Source organism: Centroberyx affinis, unplaced genomic scaffold, assembly GCF_046629955.1.
Source record: "Centroberyx affinis isolate AG114_WGS23_722 - 3 ecotype Tasmania unplaced genomic scaffold, CSIRO-AGI_Caff_v1 ptg004383l_1, whole genome shotgun sequence".
In the NCBI taxonomy this organism is placed as follows: Eukaryota; Metazoa; Chordata; class Actinopteri; order Beryciformes; family Berycidae; genus Centroberyx; species Centroberyx affinis.
The window spans coordinates 212052-234521 of record NW_027282074.1 but is presented as its reverse complement, the minus strand read 5'-3'; the positions used below and the strand labels follow the sequence as shown (position 1 = coordinate 234521).

General features: G+C 39.6%; 1 protein-coding gene across 2 annotated transcripts in view; it reads right to left on the bottom strand.

Annotated features, from left to right (window-relative positions):
• LOC139664855 (heterogeneous nuclear ribonucleoprotein L-like) overlaps nucleotides 1-22470 on the bottom strand; it is a 73310-nt gene that overhangs the window by 12279 nt on the left and 38561 nt on the right. For both annotated transcript variants that reach the window (XM_071543830.1, XM_071543831.1), the window contains exons 5-8: nucleotides 20499-20584; nucleotides 20311-20407; nucleotides 16890-16962; nucleotides 2490-2561 (exon numbers count right to left, since the gene is read on the bottom strand). In XM_071543830.1, coding sequence (XP_071399931.1) covers nucleotides 2490-2561; nucleotides 16890-16962; nucleotides 20311-20407; nucleotides 20499-20584 — 328 coding nt within the window. The remainder of the gene's footprint in view (nucleotides 1-2489; nucleotides 2562-16889; nucleotides 16963-20310; nucleotides 20408-20498; nucleotides 20585-22470) is intronic.

Below are 22470 nucleotides of genomic sequence, written 5' to 3'. Positions count from 1 at the left end.
TGAACCCTTCAGAGTGTTGTTCCTATTCATACTGGCTAGAGAGAAGACCGTCATTTCTCCTTCATGGCAGTAATAGAGAGGTCTGTTCTATGTTATGTTAAGAAAAGACTAACCCTATGTTCAGACGCCAAAAAAAACTGTAGGCATGGTGTGAACACAGGTCAATGGAGGGAGATGAAGAGGGCGAGATGGATGCAACTTCCCTCTAGGCAGCACAAAATAGAGTGGATAAATCTTCATAAATTGTCCTGATGCAGTGAAGCGAAAGCCAATCAGCTCTAGTATTCACAGCAGGAAAAATGGCCATTGGGTATCTGTGACCAGTAACACTGAGTAATGACATCTGACCAAAAGGTTTATAAAAGCTAGATTTAAAGAAGATATCAATGGTGCTGCCAAGCCTGGAAAAAAAAGGATCAAAATGTAGCATGATGGAATAAAAATACAATGCTGTGTTTGGGGCTGTAATGCCAAATATATCTTGGTACATAATGGATTAGGTTTAGGCTTTTTCCGTTGTAAAGCAACCTAACGGAATCGGTGGATACAGATAATAGTTTACAGGCCGTCTGTATCTACAGAACTGGGGACAGGCTGGCAGAACCACTCATGACCGGGTTTTGCGGCAGGCATTTTCTTACAGGTCAGTAATAAAAATGATAAACGTCTCTGTTGGGTAGCATAACGTGCAAGCTTGCTAGAGTGACAGTAACACAGCCTCTCGGTTTTGCTAGTCTCGTTTGGGTCTAGCACAGCAGTAGCTCCGTTGTGACTGGCACTACACTGCCAGTCCCAAGGCGCTCCATTAAAAACCGTTCGGGTAAAGTCTTTCACTTCATATAGGTAAGGTTTCCTGACTGAAATTTTGCCAACATGATAAGCTTCCTGAAATCCTTGAGCCCTTTTCTGCCACACGAGTAAGACATATTGTCAAAGTGCCACAAATGTTTTATCCGCACGGTTTTTAATGGACCGCGGTTCTAGCACAGCACAAGTAGCACAACACACGCAGTGGTTTGTGAGCTGGCTTTGCTATCATACCCTGCTTTACAGTCAAGATGCTTTACACTCGAGTCTGAAAGTAAATAAGGAACAGTCCACAGTTTCTACTATAAAGCAAGACACTAAAGAATGACTGGTTTGAGGTTGCTTTGTTAGATCAGCACTTGAATTTGAACTTCTGCTGAATCACACTAACATAGCCTACTTTGTGTCACTGGCTGTCACTGTTTGGCTATATAACATAATATAAAAATAAAAACAGATGGTTAATTTGTATAAGACAGTGGCCAAAACAGAACTTTTAAGCATTTCTAAACATTTTGGTAAAATATAGTAGTTTGTGGACACATGCTTAAATAGGCTATATATTTAGGTTATGTTATGTTATGGTTATACACTAACAAATATCAACAGCAACGACATCAGGAACGTCTCGTTTTCGGTGGACAGCCAGAACTACATAATGTCTGTGTATTTCTAATCACAAGAGCTTATAAAGGGGTCTTACTTTGGTCAAATAACACAAAAAATACTGTAGCGCCGATGCAGCACCACCGACGTTATCCACCCGGAAGTAAGTTCTTTGTTGTTGTGACGTCACACTGATATGGCCTATACAAAGATGTCAACCAAAACCACTAATCATAATGGCTGGACTATAGAAAGATGTCAACGAAAACCACTAATCATAATGGCTGGACTATAGAAAGATGTCAACGAAAACCACTAATCATAATGACTGGACTATAGAAAGATGTCAACCAAAACTACTAATCATAATGGCTGGACTGTAGAAAGATGTCAACCAAAACCACTAATCATAATGGCTGGACTATAGAAAGATGCCAAACAAAACCATTAATCATAATGGGACTATAGAAAGATGCCAACCAAAACCATTAATCATAATGGGACTATAGAAAGATGCCAACCAAAACCTACATCATAATCACTGGGTCTGCTGTCCTGTTGTTGCAAGTTTGCTGCTTATTTTTAAGGCTCAAATTCATGTAAGACGAGGTGAAATTTCATATCACTTCTTGTCTGATCGTCTGAACATACGGTAAGGACTGTGGTTACAACCTGCTGACAAGTTTCACTGTCAGGAATATGACCACCTGTTGACTGACACACAGCCTCACACTAAGGAGAAGAAAGGAAAGGCATACTTATATCTATTGGGAATCTGTGTATTTATTTATGTGTGTGTGTGTGTGTGTGTGGGTGTGGGTGTGTGTGTGTTAAGAGACAGCTTACAAACAGAGTGTAGAAAGCAGGGATCAATTTCCAACCATGGGTGAAGGTATACCCTACATCTACACCTCTCACCATTACACATGATTGGCAATCTACACCAACCACACACAGGTGCGTGTATGTGTGTGTGTAAAAAAGGTTCAAGTTTCAGCTGTGAAGTATAGGGACTGTAGATTAAGTAGCAGCCTTGTGTTACCAGTTGCAGAACCGTGTGTGTGTGTGTGTCTTACCATAGCCGTTATCACTGTAGGATGATGGGTGTTCTCCCAATATGGCCTGCCGCTGCCTACCCTTTCCACGGTCTGAAACACACACACACACACACACACACACACACACACACACACACACACACACACACACATTTTGATTGCGTACAGGGTCCACAGTCACTTCTTCAAAAACACTGGGCTTGTTTCAGAGATATGAATTATGCATTTACTACATCAAAACACTGCGATTCCACACTAAAATCCAGGGTAAGGCTACAAAATCAAAATCTGTGAAACTGCTATTCCCAGACTAGGCAAAGATTAGTTATTTGAGTACACTGGTTTCAGTTTTATACATTGTCCAACAGAGAAGAGGGTTTTGGTACTGAATCTGAATCTGGATTGTTTTGTGTCAAAATTAAATGGAAATCACATTTAACCACACATTTATAGTTTATTGTTTAGGGACAGCGGGAATATATTTATGAATGAAGTTACCACTAGACCTTGTTATGTTCTTTGTACAACTACTGTAAACATGGACTTATACAACAATATGTTGTACCAGGCAAGGGTTCTCCAAGCACCTTGACATTAAAGGATAAGTTTGTTGATATTGGACCTACATATAATTTGTCTGTAATTTGTAGTGGTAACTTTATTCATCCTCAAACCCAGCACTGTACAGAATAAATCAACATTTTATCAGTGCTCATAAGCACATGATTGCAGAGTGCTGCTGTGCGTACATATGTCAGTAGTGGTGGTAATACAACACAAAGAATCAGTAATTTCTATGACAGTGAAAAGGCTCTTAAAAAGAGTAAAGTGTACTTCTTAGAACTTCATTCAAAAATGAACATCTCACCTTGTAAAGTATTTGTTAATATATCTGTGTCAGACATGTTTTGAACATATTAATCATTTGACTCATTTTACATTTTAGGCATGTAGCCAATGCTCTTTTCCAGAGTGATGTACAGTGAGTGCAACTATAGAACAAGCTTCAATTCTACTTCGTCACCATTAAAAACATAAGGAGTGGAAAGGTGTAAAGTCTCCATTAAATATTAGGTTTAAACTAGTTAGTTTGACACTAAAGTTGTGTCTTTGTTTTGTTGTAAAGGGACCACTAACCAGCCATATCCTAGACCTTGTAGGTCTCACTGCCAATATTTAATTGTTGATGTAGGCATCTCTGATCACTTATGTGTCTTTTTTACAGTCAATAGCTATGTACTGCAAGTGGCTGCAAATTTTATTGAACACTTACCTGACACTGCTGCAAACATTTTACCCTGCTCTTGTGATTTTTTGGTCGATAGTTTTAACAATAATCTAAGGACTGCCCTGGATACAGTGGCCCCACTTGAACTAAAAAAGATACCAATTAACCAGAAACCTCCCTGGAAAAAATGAGGAAATTAAATCAAATTCTCCATGAGCAGCTGATTATTTATAATAAGGCAATTAAGCGTTCAAGACAATCACATTTTTCTAAACTGATAACCGCAATAATCCAAAAGTGCTCTTTTCCACTAATGATCATTTAATTAACCCTGTTTTTACTATGCCTAGAGATTTATCCTCTACATCAAAATGTGAAGTGTTTGCAGCCCACTTCAGAAATAAAATAGACACCATTAGATCAGGTTCATACCAAGACAACACCGTAAATTTTAATACCCCAGAGCCATTGATTTTATATGAGGAAACATTGGAGGCATTGGTCCTGGTTGATGCTGAGATGCTGGCTAAAGTTGTATCCCAACTGAAACCGTCAACCTGCTCTTTAGATCCAATTCCTACATCCTTTTTTAAATCAGTTTTTAGTTCTATGGATGGGGAATTACTTAATATTGTGAACTACTCTCTTCAAATGGGTGTTTTCCCCACCGCTCTTAAAACCTCTATAGTTAAACCCCTTCTGAAGAAAAGTAATTTAGACACTTCAGCTCTCAACAGTTATAGACCAGTATCCAATTTTCCATTTTTAAGTAAAATTTTAGAGAAACTTGTTTTTAATCAGCTAAATGATTTTATGAATTCACATAACATTCTTGAAAAATACCAATCTGGTTTTCGGGCCAACCATAGTACTGAGACAGCCCTAGTCACGGTTGTAAACGACCTAAGGTCCAACCTGGATGCATAAAAATTCTCTGTACTAGTTCTTCTTGATTTAAGCGCCAGCTTTGACACAGTCGATCACCCAATTCTTTTAGAAAGACTTTGCAGCTTGGTTGGCCTCTCTGGTACTTTCTTTTAACTGGTTTAGATGATACCTCACCAACAGAGAATTTCTTGTGACTATCATCATCTAAGAGGTACAAAATGACATGCGGTGTCCCTCAAGGTTCAATTTTAGGTCCTTTACTTTTTAATCTTTACATGCTTCCACTTGGGAGCGTCATCAGCAAACACGGCCTACATTTTAACAGATATGCTGATGACACACAGTTCTACATTGCCGTGTCTCCTGATGACACAGAGCCAATCGAGGCTCTTCTTAACTGTATTTTAGATACCAAATTATGGATGGCCCACAATTTTCTACAACTCAACCAGGACAAAACTGAATTTTTGGTTACTGGTCCTGAGGCTCAGAGAGAGAAACTGGCCACAAAGCTGCAGTCACTGGCATTAAACCCCTGTCATCAGGTAAAGAGACTGCATTTTATCATCTTAAGAACATTGCCAAAGTTCGGCCGTCTCTCAAGCTAACACAGAGACATTAATGCATGCTTTTATCACCTCCAGGATCGACTACTGCAGTGCTCTCCTCTCTGGGCTGCCCAAAAAGAAAATTGGTCAGTTACAATTAATACAAAACTCAGCTGCTCGTGTATTGACCAGGACCAGAAGGAGAGCACACATTACACCAGTTTTAAAGTCTCTGCATTGGCTGCCTGTTAGTTTCAGAAAAAATTTTAAGATTTTCTATCAGACCTTCTCTTAGCTTATGAACCAACCAGAACCCTCAGGTCTTCCGGCAGTGGCCTTTTAATCATTCTGAAAGTCGAAACAAAAACCCACAGTGAGGCATCTTTTAATTTCTATGGTCCTCGCCTCTGGAACCGCCTCCCAGAAGACTGGGCTGCAGAGGGTGTTGACATTTTTAAAAGCAAACTCAAGACTTACCTTTTTAGTCTAGCTTTTACATCTTAATCAGAACATTTTAGGGTTTTTTGTATGTTTTTAACTGTATCTTGTTATCATCTTGTTTTATTTGTTTTAATCTTGTCTCTGGTGTTTCCTTAGTTTTACTGTGTCCTACCAAGTTCTCATCTGTGAAGTTTCCTTAGTTTTATTGTGTCTTATCAAGTTTTAGTCTGTGAAGCACTTTGTGTTACATTTGTTTATATGAAAAGTGCTATACAAATAAAGTCTGATTGATTGATTGATTGATTGATTGATTGATTGATTATGAGGACTTAGTAGGTAGGTGCAAGTTTTAAGTTGTAACTTGTGTCTATGTTGGAACTATTTCAGTTGGTGCAACCATTACAATTTTAGTAATGCATACTCAAACTTTGTGAAAATTTACATTCAGGCTAGCCTGAATGTAAATTTGAAGCCTTGAACTAAGTTTAAATGGTGCAACAGGCTGCAGGGCCATAGAGTCCTTAGAATATTTATGTTACCATAGAATGGTCATCTAGAGTGAAAAGAGTGCTGGGAAAAGAAACATAATAAGAGCTATGTACAGAATGAAGAGTCAGTACAGGAGAGGGGAAATCAGTCAGTGGGGAGAAGGTGACCAGAGGTTCTTCTTGAAGAGATGAGTTTTTAGTCTATGGCAAAAGTAACAGAGCTGGTCTGACTAGAGTAGGAAAGTAAAATGTCATTCCACCATTGGGAAGGGAGAAGAGTGGAGACCAGGTAGAGAGATGACCAGGCCTGGACCATGATCTGGAGGTATGGCGGTGTAGGACTGGACCATTGCCTGGAGGTATGAGGGTATAGGACTGGACCATAGTCTGGAGGTATGGAGAATTAAGACTGGAACATGGTCTGGAGGTATGGGGGTGTAGGACTGGACCATGGCCTGGAGGTATGAGGGTATAGGACTGGACCATGGTCTGGAGGTATGGAGAATTAAGACTGGAACATGGTCTGGAGGTATGGGGGTGTAGGACTGGACCATGGCCTGGAGGTATGAGGGTATAGGACTGGACCATGGTCTGGAGGTATGGAGAATTAAGACTGGAACATGGTCTGGAGGTATGGAGAATTAAGACTGGAACATGGTCTGGAGGTATGGGGGTGTAGGACTGGATCATGGCCTATCATGTGTCCTTCATGGGGGTGCCATTTATGGGGGTGGGAGCACCATGTTTTGACCTTTTTGACCAAGTAATAATACTACAATCAAAGAAATACAAATTCTATACACCTTATAGTAAATATAGAAGTCAGTAAAAAATGTGGTAGTAAGAAATAAACACTTTTAATGTGGTTATATTTAAAAAGAGACAACGGATACAGAGGGAAAGGCATTATAACTGAGAAATGAAAGAGACGGTACCTGTAAAGCGTCAGACAGCAACCTCTCTTTCTTTCTCTCTTTTTTCTCCCTCAGCACGAAAGAACATCAACCTGCATTACATTATCATCATAATCATAAAAATCCAATCCATCACCATCACCAACATCACTGTAGTTGCCATTTAAATACAGTCAATGAATATGTGTTTCATCCATAGTACATACAGTGAAAGCATTATATATTGCATGTATATGTACAGTATACACTAAGGCACAGTGGACAGAGAGAGAGGGCTTTGGAGTAAAACCATTACCATCTATTTTGCATTCAAAGTGGTACATTCCTATTGGTATTGGTATACTGGTATTTCTGCTTTATGATATAGTATTTGTGTAGACACATAAGAAAGATGGAAGAGAGAGGGCCACTAACATATGAGAACAATAATGAGGCTTGAGAACAGTTGACTGCTGCGGACTGGCCATATGGTGCTGGTGCGTGAAGGGTTTAGGGTTTTGAACCAGGCTGAAGACTGGTGCCAGATCAATACTGATATTGCTGGCATTCTGCTATTTTTCAGTTGTGTTTCAGTTGGAGTTACAGGATCTCTTTTATAAGTGACTGAGTCAGCTGGCAGCAAGAGAGAGGCACACACACACGCACAAACACACACACACACACACACACACACACACACACACAAACACGCACTAGTAAGCAGTTACATGCAGGGAGTGCTGATGCCTTGCTGTGTTGTGTCCTGAACAAACCCACGGCAAGACATAAGACACACACCCACACACACACACACACACACACACACACACATACACACACACTCAGAGGCAGGTGGTGAGATGCTAAAGCAGTGAAAAATGATAAGGCCTGGAGATAATCCAGAGAGCATGATGGTCATCCACACTGACCTTCACACCACAGATTAGTCGCGCGCACGGTCGACGTGCATGTTTCACTCGCATGTGCTGTGAACGTGCTTGGTCACCAAGGCAACCGTTTTTTTCCAGCTGAGCTGCTGGGCATGTTGGCTGCTGTCTCACCAAAAGAAAGCTACTTCAACTGCTTCTTCTACTGTGACCAACCATTTTCCATTTTTCACTCGTTCAATATACATCGAAAAATGGCCAAGTTATTAATCTATCAATTTTTTTTACAAATTTGGCACAAAATTTGTACAAAAAGCCGTCATCATCCATGGTGGTATCAACAAAGCAAACAGTCTCAGTTTGTAAACAGTAAACAGTTTGCCTACCAATACACATGGCCATCTTCACTTGATGAAGACCAGACTGTGAATTGTGTTGGATCCCTTACTCAACTATCTGCTTGTATTAACAAAACAGCAAGATACAGTGCAAGATACATTCAGTTGTCTATGAAATAATGACAAGCATGCCATTTTGTCATCAATTTCTAATGCGTGCATCCATGTGATCACTTTTATTTGATTAACACTGTACATGGCTGTCTTGTCTGGATTAACTTGTATCAATCGTTAAATTTAACATTGCACATCTAATGACACTTGATTGTATCCTATATTTTATATAAATTATCGAATTATGCGACAGTCACCTTTACCTGACGAAGACCAGTCTTGATCAACGTGTGGTCGTGCCCAAAGCACATAAGAATAAACAAGTCCAGATCCTGTACAGGCCCATGGCGTGTGTGTTGAATTCCACTAGCTGTGGCCACACTGATCCGTCGGAAAACAGACAGAATTATTGATGGATAGATTTCTGTCCATTGGGCTGTTTTGGAATGTCAACATGGTGGGAGAGGCAGAAATACAGCAGCCTAGCTTCGCTCATAACGGTGCTACTTCATAGAAAAATGTTAAATTTACTTGCACAGGGTTCAAAATTCACTCACAATGGGTTGAAAATAGGAAAGAATGTCTAGTTTCTTCTTTCTCAACATTTTCTCAACACAACCTGTTAGCTCCGTGGCTCAGATTAAACGAGCCAGTAGTTTAAGCTCCTAAATCAGGTACAACCACCGGTACTGCTCTGTATTTATTTTCTCAGAACCGGAACGCACGTTACGTTGTCAGATTCTCCCGGAACGGCGTACCAGTGCGTTCCGGCCCAATGACCCCCTGTTATAGCCTAGATTTGTTTCCTCTGTCAAGAGACTCGGGGCTAGTCAAAAAACACTCCCGGCTAAAGCCCCGGAAGCCTGATGCTGATGACTGGAGTTATGCTAGGCTAGCGCGACACATTTATTGGTTAAATTACCTATTCCACCGACCTCACAATAACGTGACCTACCGTTAAGGTTTGCAGGACAGAAGAAGATGTGGATGTCTGTAAATTGACGGCGAAGAGTGTGGCTCTGTGTGAGAGCCCAACACGGTCTCACAGCAGTTCGTGAAATAGTCATGAAAATGTAATCTATCGATTCGTGTACATAGACACGATTTTGCCATTTTTTTCGTGAAATGAACACAACCTAAAAAACGTGCCTCCACCACAACCTGAATTACGTTCCTCCAACATGAATTTGAAAACGTAAGTAATAAAACTACTTAAATAAGAAAAACGTTAAAAATTTAAATGTGGCTTACGGTTGAAATGTACTTAGAACACGCTGGGAATTGAACCCTGGTCGTCGGCATCAAAGGCAAACGTATACACCCTTCCACCACCCCGGCCACTGTTTTATTTCAGTGTCACACTACTTATTGAGTCCCGACTGACAGAAAAAAAAACGTGTTGCAGGCACGAAAGATACATCCAATTGAATTACATTAGTTTGAAAGTCGTGCTGAGTGTCACGAAGAAAATGGAAAAATCGTGTCCATGTACACGAATCAATAGATTAAATTTCAGTATGGGACTGAATGAGGCGTTCAGCCCATAGGAGAGAGGCCATCTCTTAGTCAAAGACGCCCTCTAGAGGCCATCTCACGAAGCAACATTTCACTAAGCGTTACCTGACTGACTGACTGACTGAATGCATGACCTGAATTTGCCGCGTGATGCCCTCGGCACACACGAGTCTCAAATATTGTAGACAAACATTTCAATATGATACCTAAAAGTTTTAACATGAAACAATTAACAGAAACTCTTACAGGTAAATCACATCTATGAAAAACACCTACTCTGCATGCAGAATTAAATAATTTTCCGGTGAGCTACTCTGGGCTAATAGAGGGTACCGTCTCAAATCTCAGAGCTCACAGGACACCCAGTAGGCTCAGTACTCCTACTACAACAGAAATGATGGCTGGTTAGCTGGCCTCAGTGAGGTCCTCTGTCGTCTCCAAATCATGTTGTGTTTATCAATAAAGTAGGGTGGGCCAAACTCAGCAGGACCTACTCCTCTCCTCTCCACACACCCACACAGACTCACAGACCACACAGTCATGGCTTTAAACTGCCTCTATTTTTATCCCTTAAATCCCTCTGAAAAAACAACAACAAAAAAAAAAACCTGAACCTTTGTGAAAACACTTAAGCATTCCACATACCTCACAACACCCTGCTTTGTACAAATGGACAGAGATATGCTGTCATTTTTGATAAATTACCAACTATTCAGTTACTTAGTAACAACATAGTTATTAATAACTATTTAGTTATTCATCAGTATGACACAGGACATTGCACTTTGACTTCATCCACTGAAATAGTAAAGTAGCGTTCTAAATCAGGCAGGGATGCAAATGCAATGTCGCAGGGCTGTTAGACTCTTAGTCTTGTTTATAAAATATTAGCTGATTTAAATATATTAACAATATAACTAAAAGTCATAATACAAAAAGTTTTTGTATTTATGTCCATATTCAACATGTATTTGTGCTTGAATCTATTAATACTGAATCTATTAGGATTATTAAAGCTGCAATAAGCGTCATTTTTTGACCACTAGAGGGCGACGGAAACAGCAACACATTTGTAAATGACACACAGCAAAGCCACTGCACTACGGAGGCTTGCTAAGCTAACCGTGCCTACAGAGAAGTGTTGCCGGTTACCAGTCTCACTTTGACAGATCTTCCTCCCACTGAAGGTTACATGTCCCACAGTAAGTGAAGAGGTATGTAGCAAGTTTATTAGTTAAACTGTTTTTACTCAAAGTTTAGTTTAGTTTCAAATTTTTTTAGGAATGGGAGGAGGTGAGCGCCGCTTTTAAACAGCGAGGCAGGTGCCAAGCTAGTTTAAAAAAAATGAAAACCTACTAAATGGCCCGGGAGGAGCTTCGTTCCGGAGCAGGATTTGACAACAAGCTTTAGAAAAGAGGTGAAAACAGCAGCACAGCTGGATATTAGTTTATATCATTATGTCTCAATGAAATCTCCACATAGCACATAGTTTCAGGATTAGTTATAAGGTCTGATATCGCTTACTGCAGGTTTAATGCAGTGAAATAGACGGAACCAGAGGCTCATAAGGGACATGCAATAGGTGGCTACCTCGACATTTAGATAACAAAGTCATTTTTATCTATATTAGATGTGTTTACTTGTTCTTAGCTGCACAGTATGCTGTCTTGTTACTAGTTGTTTTGTCAGTCACTAGATGTGTAATCGTTGTCACTAGTAAGCCTTACAAGATGTGTATATTTGTATGATCAACGGTATACTCAACGGTATAGTTGTGTGTGTGTGTGTTATTTTTAATCTATTAGGCCTAGGCCGGATCTACTAACATATCGCAAAGGTATTTAGTAAAATATGGCACACAAATGAGCAGAGGCGCAGATAATTAATTAGAATTGCAAATATACGAGCCAAACAATGCGCACAATAGCCCGTTTTTCTTTAGTAGAATGTAAAACGCATCACTTCCAGTTCACCAGAGGAAAGATCCCCAGGAAAGATCCAGACACCGGGTGTTTAGAACAGCAAATGTAAACGCTTTCATTAACTGGTTATACAGTAGGTTGAATGACTATTGAGGTATATCAGTGTTAGAGAGTAGCAAAACGGACATTTATTTATATGAAAATATTGCCGAATATCACTTTAAGAGCGATCTTAGAGGAGTGCCACCAGCTGGTCCATAAAGCTTACTACCACAGGCATTTAAGACAAGGACCTAATGAAAATCCTACAGTCAATTAGCAACTCCAGTGGACCCAAAGGGATCTAGACTTTTTTCCCTGTTTCATGCTTCCCATGTTTTCCCTGCTGGAAGCATGAAACAGTACAGTGTATCTGACTGTGAGAGGATGGTTGGGTTCCTCTCTGTCCTTGGCTGTAACCTCTGGTAAGGCAAGCTAATCTGCAGCAACATGAGCCCTGCCATGCCTGAGAACACACACACACACACCCACACACACCCCCACACACACACACTCTCTCGCTCTCTCTTTCTCTTGAAAAGACACACTTACACACGGTGGATAATGTTGGCTTAATAGCTGATGTCAGTGACATTGGTCAGTGACATTAACATTGGCAGTAGAGAAGGAGAACAGAGGAGAGAAGTAGAGGAGAGAAGGAGATGAGGATGAGGAGGATGACAAGAAAAAGAAGAAGAGGGTGAGAAAGAACAGGAAAAGGAGGTAGTTTAAGAAGAAAAAGGTAGAGAAGCTGTGGAGGGAGAAAGGAGAACGAAAATGAACTGGGGTGGAGAAAAGAAGTGGAAGGAGGAAGAGGCAAGGGGGGGAAAAGGAGAGCAAGAGGATTAGGAGGAAAGATGAGGAGGGAACGGGAGAAGACGAGAGGATGAGAAGAGAGGAGTGGCAGGAGGATGAGGGAGGGAAATGGAGAAAAAAGAAAAGAAAAGAAATAATAAATAAATAAAAGAACTAGAAGATGTAAGTAATGTATAATGCATCAAGTTGTGGCTTTAAATTAACCATTATAAGACATGATGTATTCTGCTATTGGACCCCATGTTTCAGTAAAATCTTGTTTACTTTGCAGGGCAGAAGCAATTTTTTCCATGTTAATCATATCAATAGCTTCATTAATCCTTTCTTTATAAATTGGTATTTTAATCCATATATTTATAATTATCGTTTTTTCTTTTTTTGTAATTGATTAATTTTGCATATTGAAAGAACCGATGGATTAAACCAATAGTGTATTGGTTTGTTTATCATTACTACTTGGGAACCAAGTGCCAAGTAGTAATGATAAAAGCTGGGTAATTGGAGTCCACCTTTTTCGATTGGAGCTAGACAGTCTTGAGTATGAACATCTTGCTTTCTTTCCATGCCATATAAACCTAGAAATACGTACTGTCATTATAAACTGAAAATGAACTATAGACAGGTTACAACTGATAATGCCAGATAATATTATAACTTAACAAAATGCAATAAAATAGCCCTCTGAGTGGGTTGAACATGCAATAAAACCTGTTGTAATGTAATAAATTCCTGGATAATGTAATAGCGTCACATTATTACATGAACTGGTGATTGTTGTTTCATAAGAGGTGTAACATTTTTAACTCATGTATGTAGTAATAATAATATTACTATAACTTGTAAGAATAAAAATAATGTAATATCTCAAGTTATTACATTATTAATCCAGGTTATTTTTATTTTATTTTTTTCATTATTAGGTTAATGCAATAATGTTTTTACTGTGCATTGTTCAGCAACTTATTACATTCAAAGGTTATATTAAATTTTTGCCCCCCCCCATTTAAAGGGATATTTTATTACGTTTTTACAAGTTATTACATTATGTGGCAGTTAGTAAATTATACTATTAGTTAGTACCTTACACTGCGGGAACTTGGGAAGTCTTTGACAACATAATACACCCAAATCAGAGGTGCCTTGTCAAAAACCATATGCTCTTGAAGCCACAAATTTCATAAAAAATAAATTTGGGGACACATTGGAATACTTTTGCAGCTGGTCTTTGAAAAAGACTTAAGGCTGAAGAAGTCTTACTGGGACATCCCGGGGGCTCAGTTGGCTCCGTGTACCTGTAATGCCCTGGGTTCAAATCTGTGTGAGGACCTTTGTTGCATGTAATCCCCCACTCTCTCTTCCATCCTTCCTGTCTCTGTCTATAGTCAACTTAAGGCAAAAATGCTTCAAAATATATATATATGTATATGTTTTTTTTTAAAATTGACTGGAACCCCCCCCCTGTAATTCCCAGTGCCTTTTTGAGAGAAGAAGAATGTTCAGTTAGATGGTGAGTGGGACTAGACTTGTCCTTCTCTCTGTGTCCTTGCAATGTGCCTCAATTGAAAACATTTAAACACATTCAATAAACATATTTATTTAGCAAATATTGCATCTATAACAGTGCTGGGGCCAGTTCACTTTGCAAACAGTCATTTCATGAAGAATTGCAGAATAGAACGTGCAAACAGCACCTTCGTTATTAATCAGGTTTTAACACTGACTGACTTTACGTAAGATGTCAGAAGTTTAGCAATTTATGAAATTAAATATAATATCCTGAATTTGTTGAATTAAGAATGAACTGACTCCAACTCTGATGTCATCACACAACAGCTGAAGAATTTTCAAAAGAATATTCAGCTACACACCACATAAAATAACAATAATGTGACATTTCAGTAGTCTAGTGTACACAGGACCGTGCACAGATATTTAGGCATTTCCACCTCTACATTAATTTGAGGTGAGCAACTTTTTTGATTGATCTGCCTTATTTTAAGTGAAGGTAATGAGAAACTTCAACAAATCTTTGTGCCAAAAATGCACCAATCAACACATTCTATGAGGGCATTATGTGAAATGCAGATCTGTGCATGTGCCTAATTGTACAGCCATCGTTATCAGGTAAAATCAGATGGAGAGAAGTGTAGAATAGGCCAAAGAGTCAGAGAGCAGAGAGCAGGCCAGTCTCTAGCACTGTGGTCCTCCAGACAGAGGTGGATATTTAAAAAGAGAGGACAAGATGGAATAGACCTATAGGTAGAAGGTAGAGTTACTGAGGTCCTCCAGACAGAGGTGGCGCTGTGGCCTCCTGGGCATGTTGAAGCAGCGGCTGCATGGTGGTCAGGAGGAGTGCGATCCCTCTCTCTTTTCTCCATCTCTTTTTCTCCCTTTCACTCTCTGGGTTGGAGAAGGTGAAGATGGAAGAAAGTTGCCGTGCAGAGTCAGCCTGACGTCCATCCCTCTTTCTCTTTCTCTCTTTTCTTTCTCTCTCCCTCTATTTTCTCTCTCTCTCTCTCCCCAGGGTGGCGGAGGTGCAGGCTTGTGAGATGCCGGTGATTGGCGGGTGTGAGAGTGTGTTGATTGGAGAAGGAAAGACAGTGGGAGGAATCTTGGTGTGATGGAGGTCTGCGGTCCAGACTGTTTAGGACTATAGCCTTAATCCACAGCTGAAAAACTGACCCATAACGGCTAGATCTGGACATGGTTTCGCAAAAGATTCTGAAAACTAAGATCATCTTCATCCACTTGTGTAAAATGAATCAAAGATGGCCTTAGCGAGAAACTGACCCTTCCGAGTAGAGTGAAAGCAGAGTCCTACCTTCCAAGAAAAGGGTCCCCAGAAGCAATACTATAAGTCAGTGCAAAAGAAGCAGGGTTCACCCCAAAGTCTAACAGTACTGTAGATCTGATTTTAGCATGAGTATCATTGGATATCAACACACCTTATTCACACAGCGGGCCATTTTGAACACTCAGGGGTGGGAAATCCTACCTGGAAGACTGACGTAAATCTAGCATTACTTCAACATAAGTGAGGACTTTAGATAGACAAACAGTTACCAGATTAGCTAGCAACATCGATAACAACTGCCTGAATGTAGCAGGAAGTTAGCTAGTTAGCTTACTAGTTAGTTAGCTACTAGCTAGCCGCCTTGACTAGACTCTGGTAAGTAGAGATAATGGGCCAAATACATTAAAATGTGAACCGATATCCCTCTGATTCTTGAGATACATTTGTTTCTGAAATGTTTCTCAGAAGTTTCCAAAAGATCGGTAGAGCAGCTGGACCTGCTCTTCCAGCTAGAGTTTCCCACCCTGAGTGTTCAAAATGGCCTTCGTGTGAATAAGGTCAATTGACTCATGTCAACTACTCATTGTCGTGTCATGACAATCCTGAGAGGAAGTGACATCAGAGAACAAGTACATCAGAGAACATGAATTATTTGAGTGCTAATGGTGCCTTCAAATGGGGTTGTGTTTACCGTGTTCACGAGAAGAGTCCATATGAACGGCCCCTTCCTGTGGTATTCATGACTTCGGAAGTGGAAATTTTCTGAAAGCTCCGAGTTCATGAGTTGTGACGTGTTTGTTGACGTTTTCAGAAATGGCGGAGGCCATGGAAGTTCATTTTTCTATGGATGGTAAGTTAATATATTGTAATTTTAGTCGTATTGAGTTTTTCTTAGTAATTTTATAAATGTTGATATTCCCAACGGCCTCATCTTTTTGCTCTGTCATTATGCCTTTGCATTACGTTACCCGCTCGCTACCTAGCTAAATTGTTAGCCTCGGTGGCTTCTAGACGCAGACAGTAACGTTAACATTAGCTAATGTAGCTAGCTATGCTTTTTAGCTATAAGTAATGACCGCAAACTGTAAAAGCCGCGTGTTACATCAACGTTATAACCACTGGTTTATCTTTACTGATGGAGATGTATCTGTCAAAGTAACTTATTATGCAAGACTGGCTGTAACGCTACGTTACGCATGTTTACATTGAGCCAAGTGTTTCATGTTGTGTGATCTGATTAACGACGAGTTGTCTTTTGGCGTCCGTGTTGCCTAGCAGCGTTAACTAGCATCGATGCTCTCACGACTTAACCACTTGAACGCCAAGCATATCGTGTACACGACTTCCCATGTCGTAACCACGAGCTCACGAGTTCCATTTGAAGGCAGCATAAGTCACCATTGGGAAACCTAGCGATGGGAGCAGTCTGGGTGAGGCGCAGAGTGTGAGATAGAGAGAGAGAGAGAGAGAGAGAGAGAGAGAATGTTAGAGAGAGAGTGTGTCTTACCTCGTCGGACCAGGTAGGGTTTAGTGTAGTCCCAGCTCTCATTGTCATTCCTAATCACGTTCAGTCGGGTAGGCTGTTAGAGAGACATAAAGAGTTATAGAGGATACAGTCACATGTATGAAAAATATAGTTGCATTCTACATTTCCCAATAGCACTTAATCCAACTATCCCTGGTAGTCGAACATTTACCAATACACAGCATCTGATCCAACAATCTCTGGTAGACTAGGCAGGTGATACAGACAGACAGACAATCACACACACAGTTTGTGCGGAGTAGGCATATGGCTTGAATTGCAACAAAGCTTTTAAATACGGAGCATTTTTACATTTTGAATTATAGTATAAGTCAGGCAGCGGTGCACTCCTAGGAAGCAGTAGTATACCCAAATGGGACAAAACCAGCAGAGAAAGGTTCTGGAAAGTGTCGGCTGTGTGTAGGCTCTAAATACATTTTGTCTTTAGCACAACTTCTGTCCCTGCTGCTTCGCTATTGAGAGTCAGTGTTTCCTGCAGGGAATTTGTTAGTCAAGATTAGGTAGCTGACTAACCAAATACCTAAATAAATAACACACACACTTAATGTTTTCTATCTGCCATTTAATATGCAAGGGCCAATGAAGTATACCAGTAAATACAGGGAGGAAGGCAGTGCAAAAGTCCTTTGCAATAGAATGAAGGAAATAATTTGAGGTATTTCCTTCTAACAGAGCTAAATACCAACGTTTTGGACATGGTAAGCTGTGTGGTATGTGGTATTTAACGTTAGCTGAAATTGTAACATTTAACCCATGTTGCGGTTAAACCCTGTGTTCAACATGGATTTGGGCTCAATAAAGAAGTAGGAGGAGGAGAAGTTGTGTCTTGCACTAGGCTTCATTTTAAATGACCAAATAGCAAAGTAATTTAAATCAGCAAAAGAAATCTGCAAGGAATTTCCACTGGCAATGGATTCAGTCCATCACCCCTGATGTATTCGTCCAATCACCCAACTCTACATTACAGTCATTTAAATACACACTGCTTTTAATACGGGCCAGTGTGAAGGTTGATGTGAGGAGGCTTCTTACTATTATTCAATACATTTATACCATGAACTGCATGCTGAGATAAGTCTGGTGCTTTCTCAGTGCAGATAGGGTATTTGAGTGGCCTAACCTCCACACTGCAGAGGTGGAAAGTAACTAAGTACATTTACTCAAGTACTGTACTTACATCCAACTTTTGAGGTACTGGCACTTTACTTGAGTATTTCCAATTTGTGAGACTTTATACTTTTTACTCCACTACATTTATCTGACGGATGGGGTTATTAGTTACTGCAGAATAAAGTTTTACATGCAGAACATACGAGCTCATACAATATGTTGGGAACACTTTACAATAAGGGTCACTAAGTTAAGGGTTAGTTAATGCTTAATAAGGGTTAGTTAATGCGTAATAAGCATTAACTAACCCTTAATTAACAGTTAACTTATGTGTAATTTACTAATGGTGCTCATGTTAACTAAGGTATTAATTTATACATTATGTAATAGTTTATAAAGATGGCTATTAAATAATGTATAAATTAATACCTTAGTTAACATGAACACCATTAGTAAATGATTACCAGACACATTAGTTAACTGTTAATTATAGTTAATAATAATTAGTTAATTCTTATTAAGCATTAACTAACCCTTAACTTAGTGACCCTTATTGTAAAGTGTTACCAATATGTTGCATAGTTAAAGTTTAAACTAGTTAGACCTACAACATTAAAATACTTCTTAAAGGTTAATGCATCAATAATTTAACACTGAAACAACTTGGTTATGCTGCCAAGCTTTCCACTGATTATGTATATATATACAGTGTGTATACGCATTTATTACTATTACTATTACTATTTTTTTTATCTTATTACCTCTTCTCTTTATTATCTTCTACTTATTTTTCCCTGGTACTGTTCTGCCAGTTGCTGCTGTGGCACCCACATTTCCCCAAGGGGATTAATAAAGTGATATCTTATCTTATCTTATCTTATCTTATCTTAGTGTATCATCCTTGGGCAAGGCTAACTTTGGAACCCAACAGGATGTCTGATTGTTGCTGTTTCTGAACACAGATAACATGTGGGGTCTTCACCTAATTACTGGTTGAGGTTTAGAGGTGATGGTAGCACATCATCGGCTGCTCTAATAATTAATCTAATCCTTGATATCTCCATAGTCCAAACAAGATTCTTTCTCTCTACACCTTTCCAGTGCATCCATTGTCAAGTCTTGTGCTATGTTCCACCCCTGCTCCACAGACTCTTCCTCTACGTCTATTCATTGCTTTAGTACGTGTAACCTACTTTCTGATCCAGCCTTGGATACTGCTGCCATTGGTGGCTAGCCCACGACGGCCTGATGGGATCTATTCCCTCCTCTCAGCTGTCTTTCCAGGCTGTCACATGGTGTTTTCCGTAGTTGTCAGCTGCTCTAGTCACAGCAGCTACAAGACAAATCTTTTTTTCCTATATTCCTATTGTGTCACAAAACACCAAGGCTAAAAGAGGATCAAGTTAAATATATCCTTATACGCAAAATTAAATTTTATAGAATTTATAGCTCTGTATATCATTATCATGCAAAACAATCTATCACCTACAGCATGGGACAAGGGGCACAATACACAGGAATAAGCGAGTGAGACAGGCATGTTAATACAGTAACTCCATGTATACACAACTATCATTTAGTCTCCTGGCAATTTCCAATCAGCCACAGTAAGAGTAAAATCACATTCTTGTCTATTCAGGACACCATATGAACACTATAAATACATGGACCTAAGGTCTGTCAAATATATTCCCCATATGTTCTCTTTTTTGCACTACAGCAAACCTCAATTAAGATAAGATAAGATAAGATAAGATAAGATTAGATAAGATAATACGTTATTGTCTGTTCTCACAGAAATGTGTCTTGCAACACATGCTCCAAATGTGAAAATTATACCACTGTAAAATTATACAACATTTGTTTCCAGCAATGCATTATGATTGGACAAGACGCTGAGGGCTTATAACCACAATATGGGAACTTGTACCATTCCTTTTCCTATAAATGGAATAAATCAAGCAAGGATGTTCATTGCATAGCAGTAGAAAACTATTGTTAGTGAGGGACCAAAAAAAAAAAGTTTCATACCATTGTAAAAACTTTGCAAATGTAAAAAGCAATAACACTGGAGGTCATACTATATTGTGGTTATTGGCCTTGTTCCTACAATTACAGCACACCAGTGCCAATAACTACAATGTAGTAAGACTTTGAGCTTGTTATTGCTTAACATACACACACACACACACACACACACATAAAGTGTGAGTGTGAGTGTGTGTGTGCGTGTGTGTATGTGTGTGTGTGTGTGTGTGCATTTTTCTCTTACCCTTGCATACTCAATCTTAAGTGTGCAGCAGCCAGCATAGATGTCCGCTCCATTCAGAGCAGCTTTGGCCTTCTGGGCACACTGGACCGACTCAAACCTGGAGAGCTGGGGTTAAGGAGAGGACAAAACACACATTTACAAAGAAACACACACACACACACACACACACACACACACAGTAAGGATACTCCACCATGGCCTGGATTCCATTGCGTTTGAAGATGACAATCCTCAGCACACTGCCCATGGGGTTACACACTGTGTATAGCACATCCTAGAGATAAAAAAAAACAAAAAACACAAAAGAAATCAAACATGCAATTAAATCCAGAACACTCACAAGCTACAACGTGCCCTAAAAAACACCAGAGGGACGAAAAACAACAAAACAACACTTTGTTCAACTCCCATTTGCTATTATGTTATACTACTTTCTGTTCTCTTGATTAGTGTTTGGTTTAATAAAATCACAGATGCCCTGAGTGCAACCGACCAATACTTAGAAGAGATTCACCTGAGGAAGAAACACATTTGCCACTTCTCTTTGGGAAGTTTGATAGTCTCACTTTTGCGGTGTACTGTTCATGAACTTTTTTATAACTTCCTCCTTGAGGACCAGCGAAGCACAGCCATAGCCACGTACACAAACACACAGAAATGAAGCGGCCGGCACGCAGACAGAATGACACTGAACTGAACAGGCTCTGACGCTGCAGCGGAGCTTGCGGCGTAGAAGTCAGTCACGTCTCAAAACACATTTTTATGGTTTGGCTTTTAACTAATTGTACTTTTGTCTTTCTGTCTTTCTTTCTGTCTGTTTTTTGAAAAGTACTATATAAATGAAGTTTCTTATCATTATTATTATTATTATTATTATTATTATTAAACCCCTACTTAAAAAACAACAACCTTGATCCCCTGTCAATCTCAAATCTTCCTTTTCACAGTCAAGTTCTTGAGAAATTCATTTTTGATCAACTTAACGTTTGCCTTAACAATAACCTATATCTATGATCTTTGAGAAATTTCAGTCCGGTGTTCATACCTACCATAGCACCGAGACCACCCTTGTTAAAGCTATCAATGACTTAAGAATTAACATGGATATGAACAAGCTCTCCATTCTGGTGCTGTTGGATCTGAATGCAGCATTTGACACAGTTGACCACAATATTCTTACTGATAGGGTCCAAAGCTGGGTTGGCCTCTCTGGCTCAGTTCTAAATTGCTTTAGCACTGTGATTCTCAACCTCTTTCATATCAAGGACCCCTCATTTACTACACATTAGAGCCACGGACCCCCATTTGATGTGATTTAGTCTCTTGGACCCAAATCTGAGAATATTTTTATTGTCAGATATGATTTTGTCCAGAATTCCATGACTATCTGTATTTTAGACAGAGAGATAACACTGAAACTATGATCAAAACAGTCATTCTTCTACATTCTCTAATGCTGAAGTTTAACAATTCATCAGTTTGCTGCGGACCCCCTGGAACCCCCTCAAAGACCCCTGGTGGTCCCCGGACCCCACGTTGAGAACCACTGCTTTAGGACATACCTTTCTGGCAGGGGGATACTCTGTTTCTATTTGTGAGAATTTCAAATCTCCTGCGGTGTCCCCCAGGGCTCGATTTTGGGCCCTGTGCTGTTCAACCTTTATATGCTTCCCCCATCATCAGGAAGCACAGGATTGATTTCCATAGTTATGCTGATGATACACAATTCTATATATATGTACTGTATCATCTGATGATGTCAGCCCTATAGAGAAATTAATTAATTGTATTGATGGCAATGTGTGGATGCCTGAAAATTCCCTGCAACTGGACAGTGACAAAACAGAAGTACTAGTTATTAAAACAAAACCCCAGAGAGAGGGAAACCGTTTTTTTTTAATCCCGCATCAATTATGTAACTCGAACAGAGAAATACTGCAAAAGTTCAACTGTTTCTCTGCCAAAAAGATACAGAAAGACTTATGCATGCCTTTATTACCAGCAGACTTAGTTACTGCAATTGTAAAGCATAACAGAGAACTCAGACATGCCATCTCTTAAGCCATGGGTTAAACAAGGGAAAATGTGATGCATTTTGAATAATTTGTGCATGGTGTATCGCTGTATTGTTGTTATTTCTAAATGTGTTTTTATTCTGTT